Source organism: Talpa occidentalis, unplaced genomic scaffold (genome assembly GCF_014898055.3).
Source record: "Talpa occidentalis isolate TD23 unplaced genomic scaffold, MPIMG_talOcc4v2.1 talOcc4.8, whole genome shotgun sequence".
NCBI classification, from domain to species: domain Eukaryota; kingdom Metazoa; phylum Chordata; class Mammalia; order Eulipotyphla; family Talpidae; genus Talpa; species Talpa occidentalis.
The window spans coordinates 97,330,634-97,345,700 of record NW_023605194.1 but is presented as its reverse complement, the minus strand read 5'-3'; the positions used below and the strand labels follow the sequence as shown (position 1 = coordinate 97,345,700).

Genomic DNA, 15,067 nt, shown 5'->3' with positions numbered 1-15,067 from the left:
TGAAGGGTTTTAGCCATTTGTGCTGTGACATCTCTGCGCCCTTAGGGTTCTTGAGATCCCTTGTTTTTTGAATATCTGACCGACTTACTAATCATCGTCTGCACACCTCCCAAATAGCCACAGACTTTCTAGAGAGCGCAGTCCTGACAGGAGTGATAGGCATTTTGTTTGTTTTTTATGTTTTGTAATATGAAGAAACACTCCACTTTCATTTCCAGAGTAACTGGAATATGCAATGCGCTCCCCCATGCAGATCCAGGAGGCCTGGTCCCCTGAAACAAAGGGTAGCTGGTTGGTGTGTGTTTCACCTTTTCCTTCAAAGGAAGTTTGGCCAAATTCCCTCCAAAGCAGTGTTTTGCTAAGAGTTGGACAAATCTGAGTTCTACTCCTAGTTCTTCTACATACTCACTGTTTGACCTTTGGTGATTAATCTAAACTTTTTGAGATTTGTTTATCTCCTCTATAAAATGAGGATTTTTAATTCTTTAGTTCTTAGAGTGAATTAAATGAAATCATACATGACAAATAATATCAGGTCAGTGAGTATGGGCTACTTGTTATTATTATAATCATCATTATAATTAGTCTTTAGTAAGGAGAGTTAGAAAGATTGATGGTAGTTAGTTGGAAGTGAGAAAGTTAATTGCTTAAAAATTTTCTGTAGACTGAAGTATCAGATTTGAAATGGCGTTTCATTGTGTTGTGGTGAATTCATTTATTTTAGATGAATAAACTTTAATGATCACACATCCTTTTCTTAGGAATGTTTGTGAAGAGTAAAGATTCCATCCTTACCCTGCTCATGTGTCTGTATTTTAAAAAATTTATTTAAAATTTATTTTTTTATTTTTTACATCATTGTTTATTTTTAAACAATATTTGCTTCCCCCCACCCCCTCAGGTGTAGTCCCCATAGAATTTCCTTCACCAATGCACCCTTCACCGTGCACTATCATGTATTTGTATTTTAAGAGGTTGTTTTAAAAAATGGAATACATGGAAAGTCAGCTTATAAAAATGAGTTTTGGCTTAAACCTAAAGAAACTAGTCAAAAATTTTAAATTATCTTCCCTTTCCATGGATCTTCTTGGATTACTGTGTCAGCTGCCATCTTTCTTAACCAGATCTAAAGTACTAAGCATTCTCAGACCCTCTGCAGTCAAGGTTTTAGGGTGTAGCAGGAGTCAGTTGGGAGTTTGACCTTTCCAGAGCCTCTCTGTTATTGTGTAATTGAGTCAGAGTCTTCACAAGGTCCAGAGTTTCAGGGCCATTTCTAGTCTGAACTGACACCCCAACAATCAAGAGATTTATCAAGACGTATTATCTTCGAGCTAAAGTCAGGGTTGCCCTTCACCTTATTCCAGATGCTTGGATTTGGATTCTATTGGGAGCTTTTGTGGGGGGGAAGAATATATACTCTGTGATAAGAGGGTTCAAAGAAAATATGAGAGTTAAGACCTAGACTAAAGACAGTCATTGTCATGTTTTCCACTGATTCAGGCAGAAACCAATCACCTTGGAGTTTCCCTACCATACAGAGCAGTGTGCCTCAATATTCCCTATTTTCTCACTCAGGGTGTGAGAAAATAGGTATGTGCATCCAGAATTGCCTTTTACTCTGTCCTGTTCCCTGAAGGATGTGAGCTTGCAAGGACCTGGGAGAAGAGAAGCAACTACCATTCCTTTCAAATGTGATCTTCTGATGTAACCAACCTATCCCTGTAGTTGGTAGTTCTTGGAAAGGGTAGGAGAATGTTTTAAGGAAAAAGAGTTATTTTCTTTTCAAAAGCATGCACACAGAGTGGAAACCAATTATATTTTAATTTATTGGACTCTAGGAAAAGCGGTTTAGCAGTTAATCCAGATAAAATGTGTCTTTCTCAAAAATCAATAGACACAGACCTTTAAGCACCTATATGGTTTGAGAGGCTGCATCAGCTCTCAATATGGCGCAGGCTTCAGTGACTCTAGCTGCTTATGTGCTTATGTGGCCATCACTGCAAACAGAGAACAAGATATGGCTTGTGGCCCTGGGACAGTCTTGGTATTTTCACTTCCATGGTTCAGAAGATATGCTCATGTCATCAAAAGAGCTGTTCCCAGGGTAGGAAGAATTAGACTTTTTAAGGGAATAAGGAACTAAGTTGCAAAGTGAAAAGATCATTTACAGATCACTTTGTACAGAGTAGGGCATGGCATAATGGTAGCTGTTACCAATGCTAAGTTTACATCCTCTGATATACATCCCCTATCTAATATATTTTTTTGAAGGAAGCTTTTATGCTTTCCTAAAGATTTTTTACATTGTTCTTTTTCAGAAGGTACTAGATCTTTGGATTTCAAGTTGGAGGCAAGTTGAATGATTCTTCCACAAGTCTGGAGAAATACGTTGGCTTTTAGAGGAGTCAGGCCATTGGTTATAATCTCAGATCCTGTCATGAATATTAAGTAGTTGCTTTTCTTGTGGTTTAAAGACTCTCTGTTGCCTACATCGCTGGACCTTAGCTCTGCTGAGCGTTAGACTGTGTATCCAGTCGGAATCTTGGTTTTCATTTGTCATGGGTTCAGGATATGCCTAGAGTTGCCATTGTTTGGTCCATTCTTGAGAAGTGCTGAGTTTTGAAATTGGAGGAGGAGGAAGTGATTTCCTGGGTTCTAGGTACTCAGACCATATTGAGGGGTCTCCAGACTCATCTCAGAATCCAAATAAACATATTGTAAACAGCTTGGTTATTTGCTTCATGAGGGCAAGGATTTTGTCTGTCTCTTTTGCCTCATGGCACAAACTACACACGGAATGCCTATTGATCAGATGAGTGAATCAATGAATTCAGCAGAGGGTTTCAGTATTAAGCACTTGCTTGCTTCCTTGTGACTATCTTTGACTTAATGTTTTCCTCTCGGGGTGTTACAGTCCTCTTGCTCTCCTTCACCTTTTTTCAGCCTGTGTTTTCTGAGTCTCTTTTAAACATGTAATTTACATACTATAAAGTTCACCCATTCAAAGTATACGGTGTAGTGGTTTTTAGTATATTCACAGAGTTGTATAACCATCACCACAATCTAATTGGTGCAGGAAGACTCAGGTTAAAATTCTTGTTTCTGCCACTTACAAGCTGTGTGATCTTGAGCAAATTTCTGAAATTCTTGGTGCCTTTGTTTTTCCTGGCTGTGAGATGATTTGTCACTCCTAGGGTTGTTGTGAGAAATAAATGAGGCATTGTATCTCAAGCACGTAGCTCGGAGCATAGCAAGAAGTATACTTTTGCAAGCCTTCTTTCCCTCCCCACTGTGACCCCTGGACCCTTCAGCTGCTGGACCACACAGGATGATGAGCAGGGACAGAGATGGCTCTGATCTGTGATATTCCTAATCTACCTTCTCCTGCCTCAGAAGCAGAGAGGAAGGGCCCTAAGAGACAATCTGCCCTTTGGGGTACCACCAACTCTGGCCAAGGGGTCAGCCAAGATGCCCCATTTAGTGCCCATCAACTGCCCCCACTAATTTTTTTATTCACAGTGTCTAATCAGTGGGTTTGACCTTTCTCTCAGACCTATTCGTTCCCACCCCACTTGAACTTCCATAAGTCATGGTCTTTAGTCTTCAGTGGTTTCTTCCCCCAAAGTAGCCCTCTCGGGAGGTTTTCGACTCTGCATTTCCCCTGCAATGGTAGAATATTAATGCTGGAAATGATCCAGTTAAGCCTTCCTCTGAACAAACAGAGAAGTGAGGTGACTTGGTTACATGGTTAGCTGAGGCAGGTCAAGTCTGGCACACAAGGAGCATTTAGTGCATGTTTGTGGTGTGAGGGAATGTCTTTTGCTACATTATATTGCCTCAGTTGGCCTAGGAATCCAATTGCAATCTGAGGGCTTGAGTTCACATTTTGACCCCACCTTTCTACTCCTCTTTCTAAAACAAAGATTAACCAATAGTGGTCAGTGGTCAGTGTTAAACAATGAAATCAGAAGCCTTGCAGAGCGAACCACCCTAGCTGGTAATAATAGTAATGTTGACAACAATGTTTGGAGAAAGTGGAATAACAACTTCCATCCTGATGAGGATCTGTACATTTGGCCTGAATCTTGTAATTCACTTTGGTTTCCCCTTTGGAATAGAGAGAGTTGACATTTTCCAGGCAGCTTTGACTTCGGAGGGATCTAGACCCAGGGGATTTGTTCCCTGCAAGTTACTCTGGTTAATGGATAGTGTGGTTAGTAAAGGGTCTGTATCAAGACCCTGAGCATGATGGGTGGAGGGGGCCGTGGGGAGGGGTGGAAGACATCTGTAAAAGGAAGAGGAGAAATGAATGTCAGTAAGCTCTAAAACTTCCTTTAATTAATTTTGAGGTTTACTTATCAAATACCCAGGTCATTTAGAAGCCTCCTTTTAGAAAGCACAATACTGTTGTAGAGAATTTCTACCCACTCACTCACCTTCCTTCCTTGACCTGCCTCTTCCCCTTTGTGAACTAGAATGTTATATCCTTGATGTGTAGGATGCACTCTCAGACCTCAGGCCAGGGAAAGAGTCGATGCTGGATGTTTTCCTTCCAAAAAACTGTTAAGGGTCCTAATTTTAAGTGAATAAAGCCTTTCAGCAGGCCCCTTGTTTCCCTAAATCAATTTGATTTTATGAAAACATTTATCTCCACCTACCACACCATTCATGTAATAATACCTTCCTGAACATTAATGTTTTCACCAGGTATATTTCAGAGAAGGGGGCTGGTGAGCAAGGGGAGGACTAACACACAGCAGGCTTTATAGGGAGCCCAGTTGTAGCAAAACTTTCCCCAAATCAAAGAGTTAGTAAGGAAAAAGCTCTCTGCTGGTTTCTGTGGGGGAAAAGATATAAATCAACAATGGGGGTGTTGGAGGGACCTGTGGTATGGGGTGGGGGCCATTGTTTGGAAAGACTCCAGCGAGAAAAAGGCAAGTTCAAGTGCATCCTGAGAGCACCTCAGTGCATTGTCAGTGGCCGTGGCTGACTCCGCTAGGAATGCATGAACGGAGGAATCTTTCCCCCTAAAAAGGGAAACTGTTGGAATTCTGACCAATCTTTTTGTAACTAAAAGCAGCTAGCCTTTCTAAGGCATTCCGAGGCCATGGCAGACATTTCAGGGCACTTTAGAAAGCAGAAGCCAGTTGTGGATGTGAACAGTGAGTAAAGCACTAGGAAACATTTTTCTCTGCTTTGTCACCTAGAGGCACCCCGATAAAGACCCCCCCCACCTTCAGGGCCCAGGAAACAACACCTGACCTCCCACCCGGGAGACGTGAAAAGCAGATGATATAAAATATTGGAGAAAATATTTAGCTGTTATTTCCAAATTCACACCCAACCTTTCTCATAGACGGGGTCTGGAACACTCGGTCAAATATTTTTAACAAATTGAGTGCAGAAGAGCCTGGAATACAGAAAACACTCTGAAGAATATGATTCCCCTTCTCCCCTCCTTCATCAGCGACTGTTTATCTTTCCATGGTTTTTTTTTTTTAAGTGATAAATACAATTAATTGGCGTCCTTGCTAATTCTTTTGTGATCATTAAAAAAATAAAAATAAACAGAAGGTCTCAGTGAGAGCATCTCACTAGCCGTTGCTTTAAAATAGAATTTTCTGAAGCATTGTTGATTTCTACTTATTTTTGTTGGCAAATCCTGGGAAAAATGTCTATCTTTTCCTTTAAAGTTCTAATTCAAGGCATGGATGTGAGAGTTCTGAAGGGACTTTGGGACTGCGGTAAAATTTCGTTGTCATAGTAACAGAAAGGGAAATAGGCCTAGCTCACCTGGGACTTTAACGCTGCAAAAGCTGGATTTTTTTTTTTTTTTTTTTTAAGGAAAAGGACTCTGCAAGTGAAATGAAAAACTTATTGTATTTTGCAAAAAAATTCCAAACATTAAATAGGTAAATGGCTGAGAAGGCTACTTTTTTTTTGGCTGATACACTTGTCTGATGAAAGATGCCTGATTTTAAAATTATACAAATAGGTTATTTAAGAGAATATCGGCTTAAGAATAAGTCTTACGAATGATAACCTCAGACTCTTATTCTGTGCCTGCTTATTTTTTCTGGGTAACCTATAGAACATCTGAGAGGATATTCACAATTGTTATGAACCGTAAAACCCCCAGTGTGTGCTTGCGCAGACTGACTGGGTGGTAACATGTCATTTCTTGATTTTATGCACATCGGTTGAAAATATCAGACGCCCTTTGTGTGTGAGGTGTGAGTGTGTGTGGCTGGTGGAGAGCCACATAAGGCAGGGACCCTGGGACTCTAGCCTAAGCCATGCCATTTTTAACCCCGAAGCAAGACATTTTTGCACGGCAGGAGTCACTGCTGCTTCTGAAGCCTTTTTATGGGGGCGGGGGGTGTGGGAGGCTGGAGAGAGCACCCTCACAACTCAGAGAGGGTGTCTACCCCAGAACCCTGCTTGGGAACCACTTCATAGTGCTTAAATGCCAGGGAGCATGGGCTGCGCAGGGCTTGCAACTGAAAACATCCGAATTTGCAAAATTGCAAGAGGGTCAGCATGCTCTTTCGTGGCAGGACAACTGAAATTCCCCAGACCTGAAATCCAATCACTTTCAAATCAAATCAAATACAATGCAGATAGAGGCTCTCTTTAAAAAACGTTTACTTAAAAATGTAACACATTGCTTTCTCTTCACAGATTCTTTTTAAAATTTTTCCTCAAGTGCAATCAGAATTGTTTGAAAACAGCAGGAAACCCAAGGGACATGAGGAGGTTTCAGGTAAGGGGCCTGCCGTTCTTTCCTGTTAAATAAGTCATCCTGTTTTCCCTTTCCTTAGCACTTTCTCTTTTTCTCTAGAAAACATTATTCTCTGCTGCTGCTAACAATCAGAACAGACAACTCTAAATGATAACCCTCATCTGATAGGATCGAGGGGTCTTCATTTTGTAGTGGTTAGGCCTTCTGTGGCCATCGCCAGTGCCCCAGAGGAGGGCACCAACCCAGGCTGGAGATTTGATTTTAAGCCCCCAGGCTGCCCTTCGCACACACAGCTGCCCACAGCAGGAGCCATGTTCTTGATATTCAGCCACCTTGGGATTTTTCAAAGCAGCTTCTCTGTGCTTTCTGCAAGCAACAGCCTCTTCCTTCCCTTTTCTTCCTATTAACTATTCAGTGCTCTCTCCCCGAGTCCTTTGGAAAGCAGCAGCCCAAACAGCCGTGGTCACTTTAAGATTGCAGATGACAACAAGACCCACGGGACAGTGACCCAGCTGCCTGGCAGTTAAATCTGCCACCGGTTTCATCACCCTTGCCACTGATGTACTGGGGATAGGAGCTAATAAAAACACAGCCGGGCAAAGTGTGTCAGGCTGGAGATGAGAGCAACTACAGCCCCTCATGGTCCCTTGCCTTAATTTCTAAGGACCCCTATTTAATCCACCAAATGCCTTTCCTGCCGTTCATGCCCAATCAAAATACACAGTGCTCCCTTCCCCTTCCCCCCTCCTGAAAATTAAAACATGTTAAACCATAGTATTTGAGCTTGAGGCTTAAAAAAAATCCAGGCAGCAACTTGAGAGATGGGGTAATCAGCCTCAGGTTTCAGGTGAGGGAGGCGAGGTTTGGGGAGTTTGCGAAATTCGCCTCTAATCACAGGAAAGAGGTGGAGGAGCCAGGAACCTGGGGATCTGTCTGACAAACTCTTGCCACCAGGCCATGGGTTTTCACCGTATGCAGCTGTGAGGTATAAGCTTTGCTTTACCTTTTTGTATTCTTAATAATTTCCGATCAAGGGGCTGCATGTATTCTTTTTGTACCAGACCCCACAAATTAAGTAGCTGCTCCTGCCTGTCACTCAAAGAGCTTCTGTGGTTTAAGAAGGTAGGGATGGAGTCACCAAAGAGTTAATAGAGGTGGTGGGCACTCAGAAGGCCAGTGACAGCTACTTTGAAAAAAAAAAAGATTTCTGTAATTTTTTTTTGCCACATCCTTGTTATCAGATAATCAGGCTGGGATCAGGTCATTTTTGTTCGTTACGTGCCACTATGACTGGCCTCCCTTACCAAAGCGAAGCTGCTCCTTTCCATCCTACACCCCCCCCCCACCCCCCGCTGTGTGATAGGAAGGCAAGTAGAAATAAAATGAGTGGGCTTGGAGATCAAGCAGGAACATTGCATGTGGTGGCACCCAGTTTCCCCAAATGCAATGCAAGTACTTTCAGTCCAAAGAAGAGTGAAATTCAAAAAAAATCCCACAGCACCCCAATGACCCTTTCACTTCCGAAAGGAACAAGGCAGGGTGAGGAAGTTGGCAGTTTGGTTTTCTTACATCCCCTCTTCTGCCATCACTTCCAAAGAGAATACATTCATACTGAAGAGGCTTTTAATTAGAATGCCTTGTCATTTTATTTATCTCAAATTTGAGGGATGTGCTCACTAAGCAAATCATGCTAGTATTTCTTTTACTTCTTCAGTTATTTACTAAGTGAGGTTTTTCTATGTACCTGTTTTTCACAGATTATATTGTTAATCTCAAGATGATGTGAAATTGTCATCCCATGTAAAAATGTTTGACTTTTGCACAGACAAGGAAAATGATTTTTAAGAAGTTTGTAGACTTTATGATTGTCTTAGTTCTGGGACAGAGCTAAAGTAAATTAGCATTTTTTGGCATTTTTTAAATTAGGAAATATCCATATAACATACCATTCACATTTCTAACCATTTTAAAGTATGCAGTTCAGTGGCTTTTAATATATTTGCAGAATTGTACAACCATCACCACTATATAATTCTGGAACATTTCCATTACCCCCAAAAGAAATACTGTAACTTCCAATTCCCTTCTCTCCCCAGTCACTGGCAACCACTGATCCTACTTTCTGTCTCTATGATTTGTCTGTTGCATGTAATATAAATGGAGTCCTATAATAGGTGACCTTTCATGCCTGGCTTTTTTCACTTAGCACAATGTTTTTGTAGTTCATTTATGTTACTGCATGTGTCAATATTTCGTTAGTTTTTATGGCCAAATAATATTCCATTGTAAGACTATGCCATGTTTTAATTATCTCTGCATGTGTTGATGAGCACTTGGGTTGTTCCTACTTTTTGGCTATTATAAATAATACAACTATGAACATTTCTGTACAAGTTTGCTTTTTTTCCTTTTGATGAACATATGTTTTCAGTTCTCTTGGGTATATTCCTAAGAGTAGAATTTCTGGGTCATACAGAAACTCTATCTTTAACTTTTTGAGGAACTGCCAAATTTTTCCACAGTGGTGGCACCATTTTGTAATCCCATCAACAATGTATGAAGGTTCCATTTTCTCCACATCTTTATCAACACTTGTTTTCTATTTTTTGTAGCCTACCCATTCTGTGAGTGTCAAGTGGTATCTCATTGTGGTTTTGATGTACATTTTCCCAATGATTAATGACGTTGAGCATCTTTTCATGTATTTATTTATTGACCATTCATATATCTTCTTTGGACAAATGTTCATTTAAATGCTTTTATTATTTTTAAGTTGGGTTGTTTTTTAACTGTTGAGTTTTAAAAGTTCTTTATATTTTTGAGATGCTATCCCTTATTAGAAATGTGATTTGCAAACATTTTTTTCTCATTTTCTTATTGACTTTTCACACATTCTTGATAGTGTCCTTTGGTGTACAAAAGAATTGGCAACTCTTGTACTGTTGTACTATACTCAGATTCTATTAAATGAAATATTAAATGAAATAATAAAATCAATGAAAGCTCTCTTACACAGAGAAGGCTATTATGGAGAAAGGCTTATGTGCTATAACAGTCAAGTGAGAAATTTGGATCAAGTTCAAAATATGAAACAAAACCAGAGATAGCCGGTAATCATGGTGCTAGGGAGAGTGATCTGAATGGATGGTAACTTAGGAATTCCTGGAATATATATCTCATTCAGAATAACAAAGGTAATGATGGTAAACCATGAAGAGAATTGTCTCAATTCTCTACTTTTATTATAGGATCAGAGATTTTATCTGAAGTATTCTTTTGTGAGGCTTTGATCTCAATGGATAGAAATATAAAATGTCTCTAATCAAATCATGAATCCACCTAAGCTCTCCTTTCTCTGATTGCCTCTTTCTCCTACCCCCAAAATGCTGGTGGAATCTGAATTGTCTTACTGAAAATGATCAATTGAGAAAAAAATATTTTATCAACTTATTTCCTAGCCTAAGTCAAACCTTCCTTTAATTAAGGTGGCGTCCTAAGTATCGTGGTCATATAAAATATCAAAACACAATGAATTTAACCTGTTTTTGGCTCAGATTCCCTTGAGAATCTGGTAAAAGCTATAGTTTTTGTCCTAACAAATGGCTACACCTAAGTTTTGCTTAAAATTCCAGAGGTTGTTGGGCCTCTTGAAACATTTCTAAGGGTTTCCATACACCTCTGTTCTAAAAACTTGAAATTCACCTAACAATGAATGGGCATCTTCCATGGAATCTAACCATTACAATGCAGACCACCCCACTTGAAACTTTTGCTGAAGATCTCTCTTTCTTGGCTTAAATGCCATCTGTTCTGGATGACTCCTGGATCCATTTTCTCAGATCCACCCTACTTGGGAGCTGCAGACATTCAGCTCTACCTCCCTCCTGGGCATCTTCCCTGGGATGACTAATGAGCACATGTTCACAGCTGAACTCCGTACTCCAAACCAGCCCCTCCTTGTTGATTGTTAAAAGTGTCACTTCTTCCTTCTAAGTATCTGCTAAAGCCATCTCTCTCTGCTGAGAAACTGTGCTCCGCCCTTGCCTCTACTCCATCCTTGTCTCATCCAGTCTCAGTTCTGCTGCCAAAGTTAGCTTTTAAAACATATCACCCCTCTGCTTAACATGTTACACATTTGTGCTATCCATAGCCAGAAGCTTCTATTTAAAAGGGCATGGCTGAGAGCTGTCTTCATACCAGGCGGCTCTTCTCCACGCCATCTTCTGATGTTTCCATATGCCCACTGCTCACCAGGCACACCTCTTTGATTTCTATTATATCTTGGAAACTTTCCACATGTTGGCCCCCCTGCCTGAGAACCCGTCACCCTCATCCAACGTGTGACTCCTCCTCATGTTTCAAGACCACCCCTGAGTGTCACCTCCTTTGTGAGCCATTTTCTGACTCTTCCTGGCAGAGTTATTGTCTCCTCCATCCGTGCCAACTTGCCATTCTCCACAAGCCCCTGCTCTGCCATCGATCACATTGTCTTGCGATTAATGTTTGTCTTTCTAATAGACAGTGTGCTGCTTGAGGGTATTAATATGTTTTATTTTGTATATTTCCCTAGTGCCTAGTACAATGCTCAATGCATTGTTATTCAATGAATTTTTAAGAGAGAGGGGAAAAAAGAAAATATTTCAGGGAACCCCCCCACCCCCCCCAAAGTATGTAAATCCATGGGCCATGCAGGCAGAAAACCACTCCTGCCTCCTTGAAATGAAACAATTAGGTGTAACATCCAAATTAACAGCTTAGAGAAGGAAAGGTAATGTATTTCTGCTTTAAGCTGACAGGACTGTTATGACATAATGAACCCCATTCTTTATTTCTATGTATTGTGGGTGGAGAGCAAGCAATTTTAAAACCCCAAGAAAGTCAAACCAAGAAAAGGAGGAGTTAGGCATGTTGTCATTTCCCACATTCAAATTCTAAAACACAGTAGAAGTTGACAACAATCAGGGCTATTGTTGCTAAATCACTCTCATAGATAGGCTAGCTGGCTCTGTTCCAAGTCACACTGAAAACAGAGACTCATTGCATTCATTTATTCATTCACCCAACCAACATTATTAAGGGAATTCTGCGTGCCAGGCACTAATCTGGTGCTGGAGATACATCACCCAGCAAAACAGGTAAAATTCCCTGCCCCTGGGGGATTTACATCCTGGTGGGGAGATAAGAAAAGTGAAAGAAAGGAGTGACTTACAGAGCCTAGCTGTGCTTCTGGAAGTGACCTGCTTGGAAGCACTGGCCCAGCGCAGTGCCGTGTCTGTCTTCCCTGCCAGAACTCAGCAGTGTGGTCAAGTGCGAGTGATGTGGGAGCTGAAAGACCCCGCCGTTTGAATAATAGCAAGTGTGCATGTGCTTCTGAATAGTCTTCTGATGTATGCAATAGTCTTGCACACATCAGCTCTAATAGGACACTGATGTCAGCAAATCATTTACTTGAGATTGGGAAGATTAGAGGTCTAGGTGCTGATCCCTTCCTACCTCTCTCTTTTCCCCTCCTCAACCCCGCCAAAAGGACTCTTTAAAAAAATAAGCAAGGGTCTCCCCAGTGGCACAAGGGGTTAAGCATCAACACTATGAAGCTATCCTCAGCCACTGCAGCACGAGTTTGATCCCTGGCCAGCGAGATACCCACATGGCGCAGCAGACCTCTCCTGTCTCGCCCGCTGCTCCCCTCAGCAGTGTATTTCAGTAGATCTGCCTGTTCTGCTCCCCACTCTGCCTCTGGTGAATCCTCTCACCCCTTGCACCTCTGGCCTGTACCCTAGTTCTTGTATGCTTAAATAAATAAATCTTAAAATAAATAAGTAAAAAAGCTAAAAACAGACACAACCACTGTGCATGGCTGGGGTTTCCTACTATCCAGCAGTATCAACTTGCGTGTTAGGGAATTCCAGAGCTGGCAGCATCTCCAATGCTATAATCATTAAAAATAATAAAGTCCTGTGTTTGTAAAGGTCTGCACACAGTCTCAGGATGGGCCTTCTGGAAGGTATCTTCTAGGACTGAAAGGGAATGTGGGAAGAGTTGGCCCTTGATGAGGACACACCTGACAGGTGTGTCAGACCTTTGAGCAAGAGAGAAGACAGGCTTGGGGGTGGGGAGAAGCGAGGGAAGATCCAAAGATCCATTCCACAGCCTGAAAGGAAGTGAGCCATGTGAGGACTGACTGACATCCCGGGGGAGTTGGAGGAGGTGAGAGGCTGAGGACTGGCTAGTGGGACAAGCTGGGTGCAGCAGCCACACAGGAACAGTGGGGAAATGAATGTGGATGAGAGACACCTAGTCCACCAGCTGGGCGATAGCCATTAGTCTGCATGACTAAATGGCGCAGGAGCAAAGGGCAGGGCTACTCATGTCTTGGAGCAGGGCCAAGATCCATCCAACAACCCCTTATGAGTTTTTAAACCCCCAGCTCTTATATAAAGCCTTTTAATGGCACCACCATCTATTTTCCTTAAATAAAAAATGTTAAATGTTTCTCTCACACCCGTTGAGGGAAACAAGAGTTTAAATGAACTCCAAATGGTAAAAATTTAATACAGCTCCAGCTGCCTGCAGGTTTCTTCAGCTCAGATCTTTTCGTACAAGAGCTGTGCCAGCTGCTCTGTGATTTCATCTCTTTTCAAAGGGTGCTGGGCTACTGAGCAGCAGTTTTTAAAGTACCTCATGAAAATCACTTGACTTATGTCCTCTCTGAGCAACAGGTGAGTTCCTTATCTGATAAAACAAACCAGAGAGTCCAAGAAAAGACATATTGTCTATTTGAAGAGAGGTAAAGAAACCTCTGAGGGTCCAAAGACCCTCTGAGGGTCCAAGCATGAGTATTCTCATGCTTTAAGCTTGGGAAAGCCTTTCTGTGGTTTACTTCAAGCTCTTCTCTATTTGATGGGATAAACGTCTGCCACCCCATCCCTGACTTTCCATGACTCAAATGGAGGCAAGGATCAAGATGGTGAGAAATTCTGATCAAATTCTGACCACTTCTGACCAACTCAGAACAAGAAATGTTTTGAGTTATTTGTGGGAGATAGGGGGGCATCTGAAAGCAGGCATTGCCTACATCACTTTTGGGGAAGGATATGGCAGATTTCAGTTTGGTGGAAACAAAGACTAAATGCCCAAACAGTTTAGGAGATTCTGGACCGCCGTAGCTATGAACACATTCCAGAACAACCAGATAGAACTTCCTGGGAAGAAAAGCTGAGTTATACAACAAGAGGGCATAGATGCTTCAGCTACTTCTGGTACTTACTTACTCCTGATTTTTTTTTTTTTTACTCCTGATTTTTGAAGTTCAACAGGTGTTTCATGAGGTCCTTAGGGGACAGAGTTTGGTGGAAGAGTATGGCCACGCCAAATCAGAAACTGCCTCAAATATGTTAAGGCTTCCCTGTGCCTTTTAAATTGTCTGTGAGTAAAATACTGACCGTGACCATAACCATCTCGTGCGGCATACATTTTAGATGGGAAAAGCAGTGGGTTCAATGAAATAAGATGAGCTAAGGTAGACGTAGCAAGTATCTACAGCTTTTGAGAAATTTAACTGTAAAGCAGGTTTGTAATCTTTGGACTCTGATGACGTGAAAGACTGATATAAAAATACTGCCACGTGATTTCTGGGCACATTGAATTGATTCTTAAAAATAAAGCTCTAGGGCCTCCCTGGTGGCGCAAGGGGTTAAGATGTAACCTATGAAGCTGTCCGCAGCCTCTGCAGCACGAATTCAATCCCCCGGCTAGCCAGGGAGCAGCCCACATGGCGCAGCAGACTTCTCCTGACTCGCCCACTGCTCCTCTTAGCAGTGTGCTTCGGTCAATCTCCCTGTCTGTTCCCTACTCTGTCGCTGGTGAATCCTCTCACACCCACATCTCTGGCCTACCCCAGCTCTTGTATGCATAAATAAAATAAATCTTTAAAAAAAAAAAAACCAAAGTTCTAAAAGGTATCCATCCTAAGCCAAATTTGCCAAAATATGCTAGCAGAGATGCTCTTTTGCATACTACTCCCCTTATGCTAATTAGAATTGTTTCAAGTGGCAGAAAAATCCTAATTTCAAAGCCTATCCTAAATCTCATTTCCTTGATGAGAATGTTTGTTATTGCTTTCAGCTCAGACTATTTTTCCCATCGGGATTCCTAGAGTGTATAGTGACCACAGAATTTAGTGCTACATATATGATATTTCTGGTTCCATGCATTGTTTTTATGCTTTATCAATTGCATGGTGAGCTCCTTGGACTGGTGATGATGTTTATTGTAAGCCTCCATAGCATTGTAGCACTGTGCCAGGGAGTGTCAATAAATATCTCT

General features: G+C 41.6%; 1 protein-coding gene across 1 annotated transcript in view; it reads left to right on the top strand.

Moving 5' to 3' along the window:
* The window catches only part of EBF2 (EBF transcription factor 2), a 183,604-nt gene that overhangs the window by 122,483 nt on the left and 46,054 nt on the right, over positions 1-15,067 (top strand). Inside the window, 1 exon segment of the mRNA XM_054690285.1 lies at positions 6,682-6,763. Within this exon segment, the coding sequence (XP_054546260.1) occupies positions 6,682-6,763 (82 nt within the window).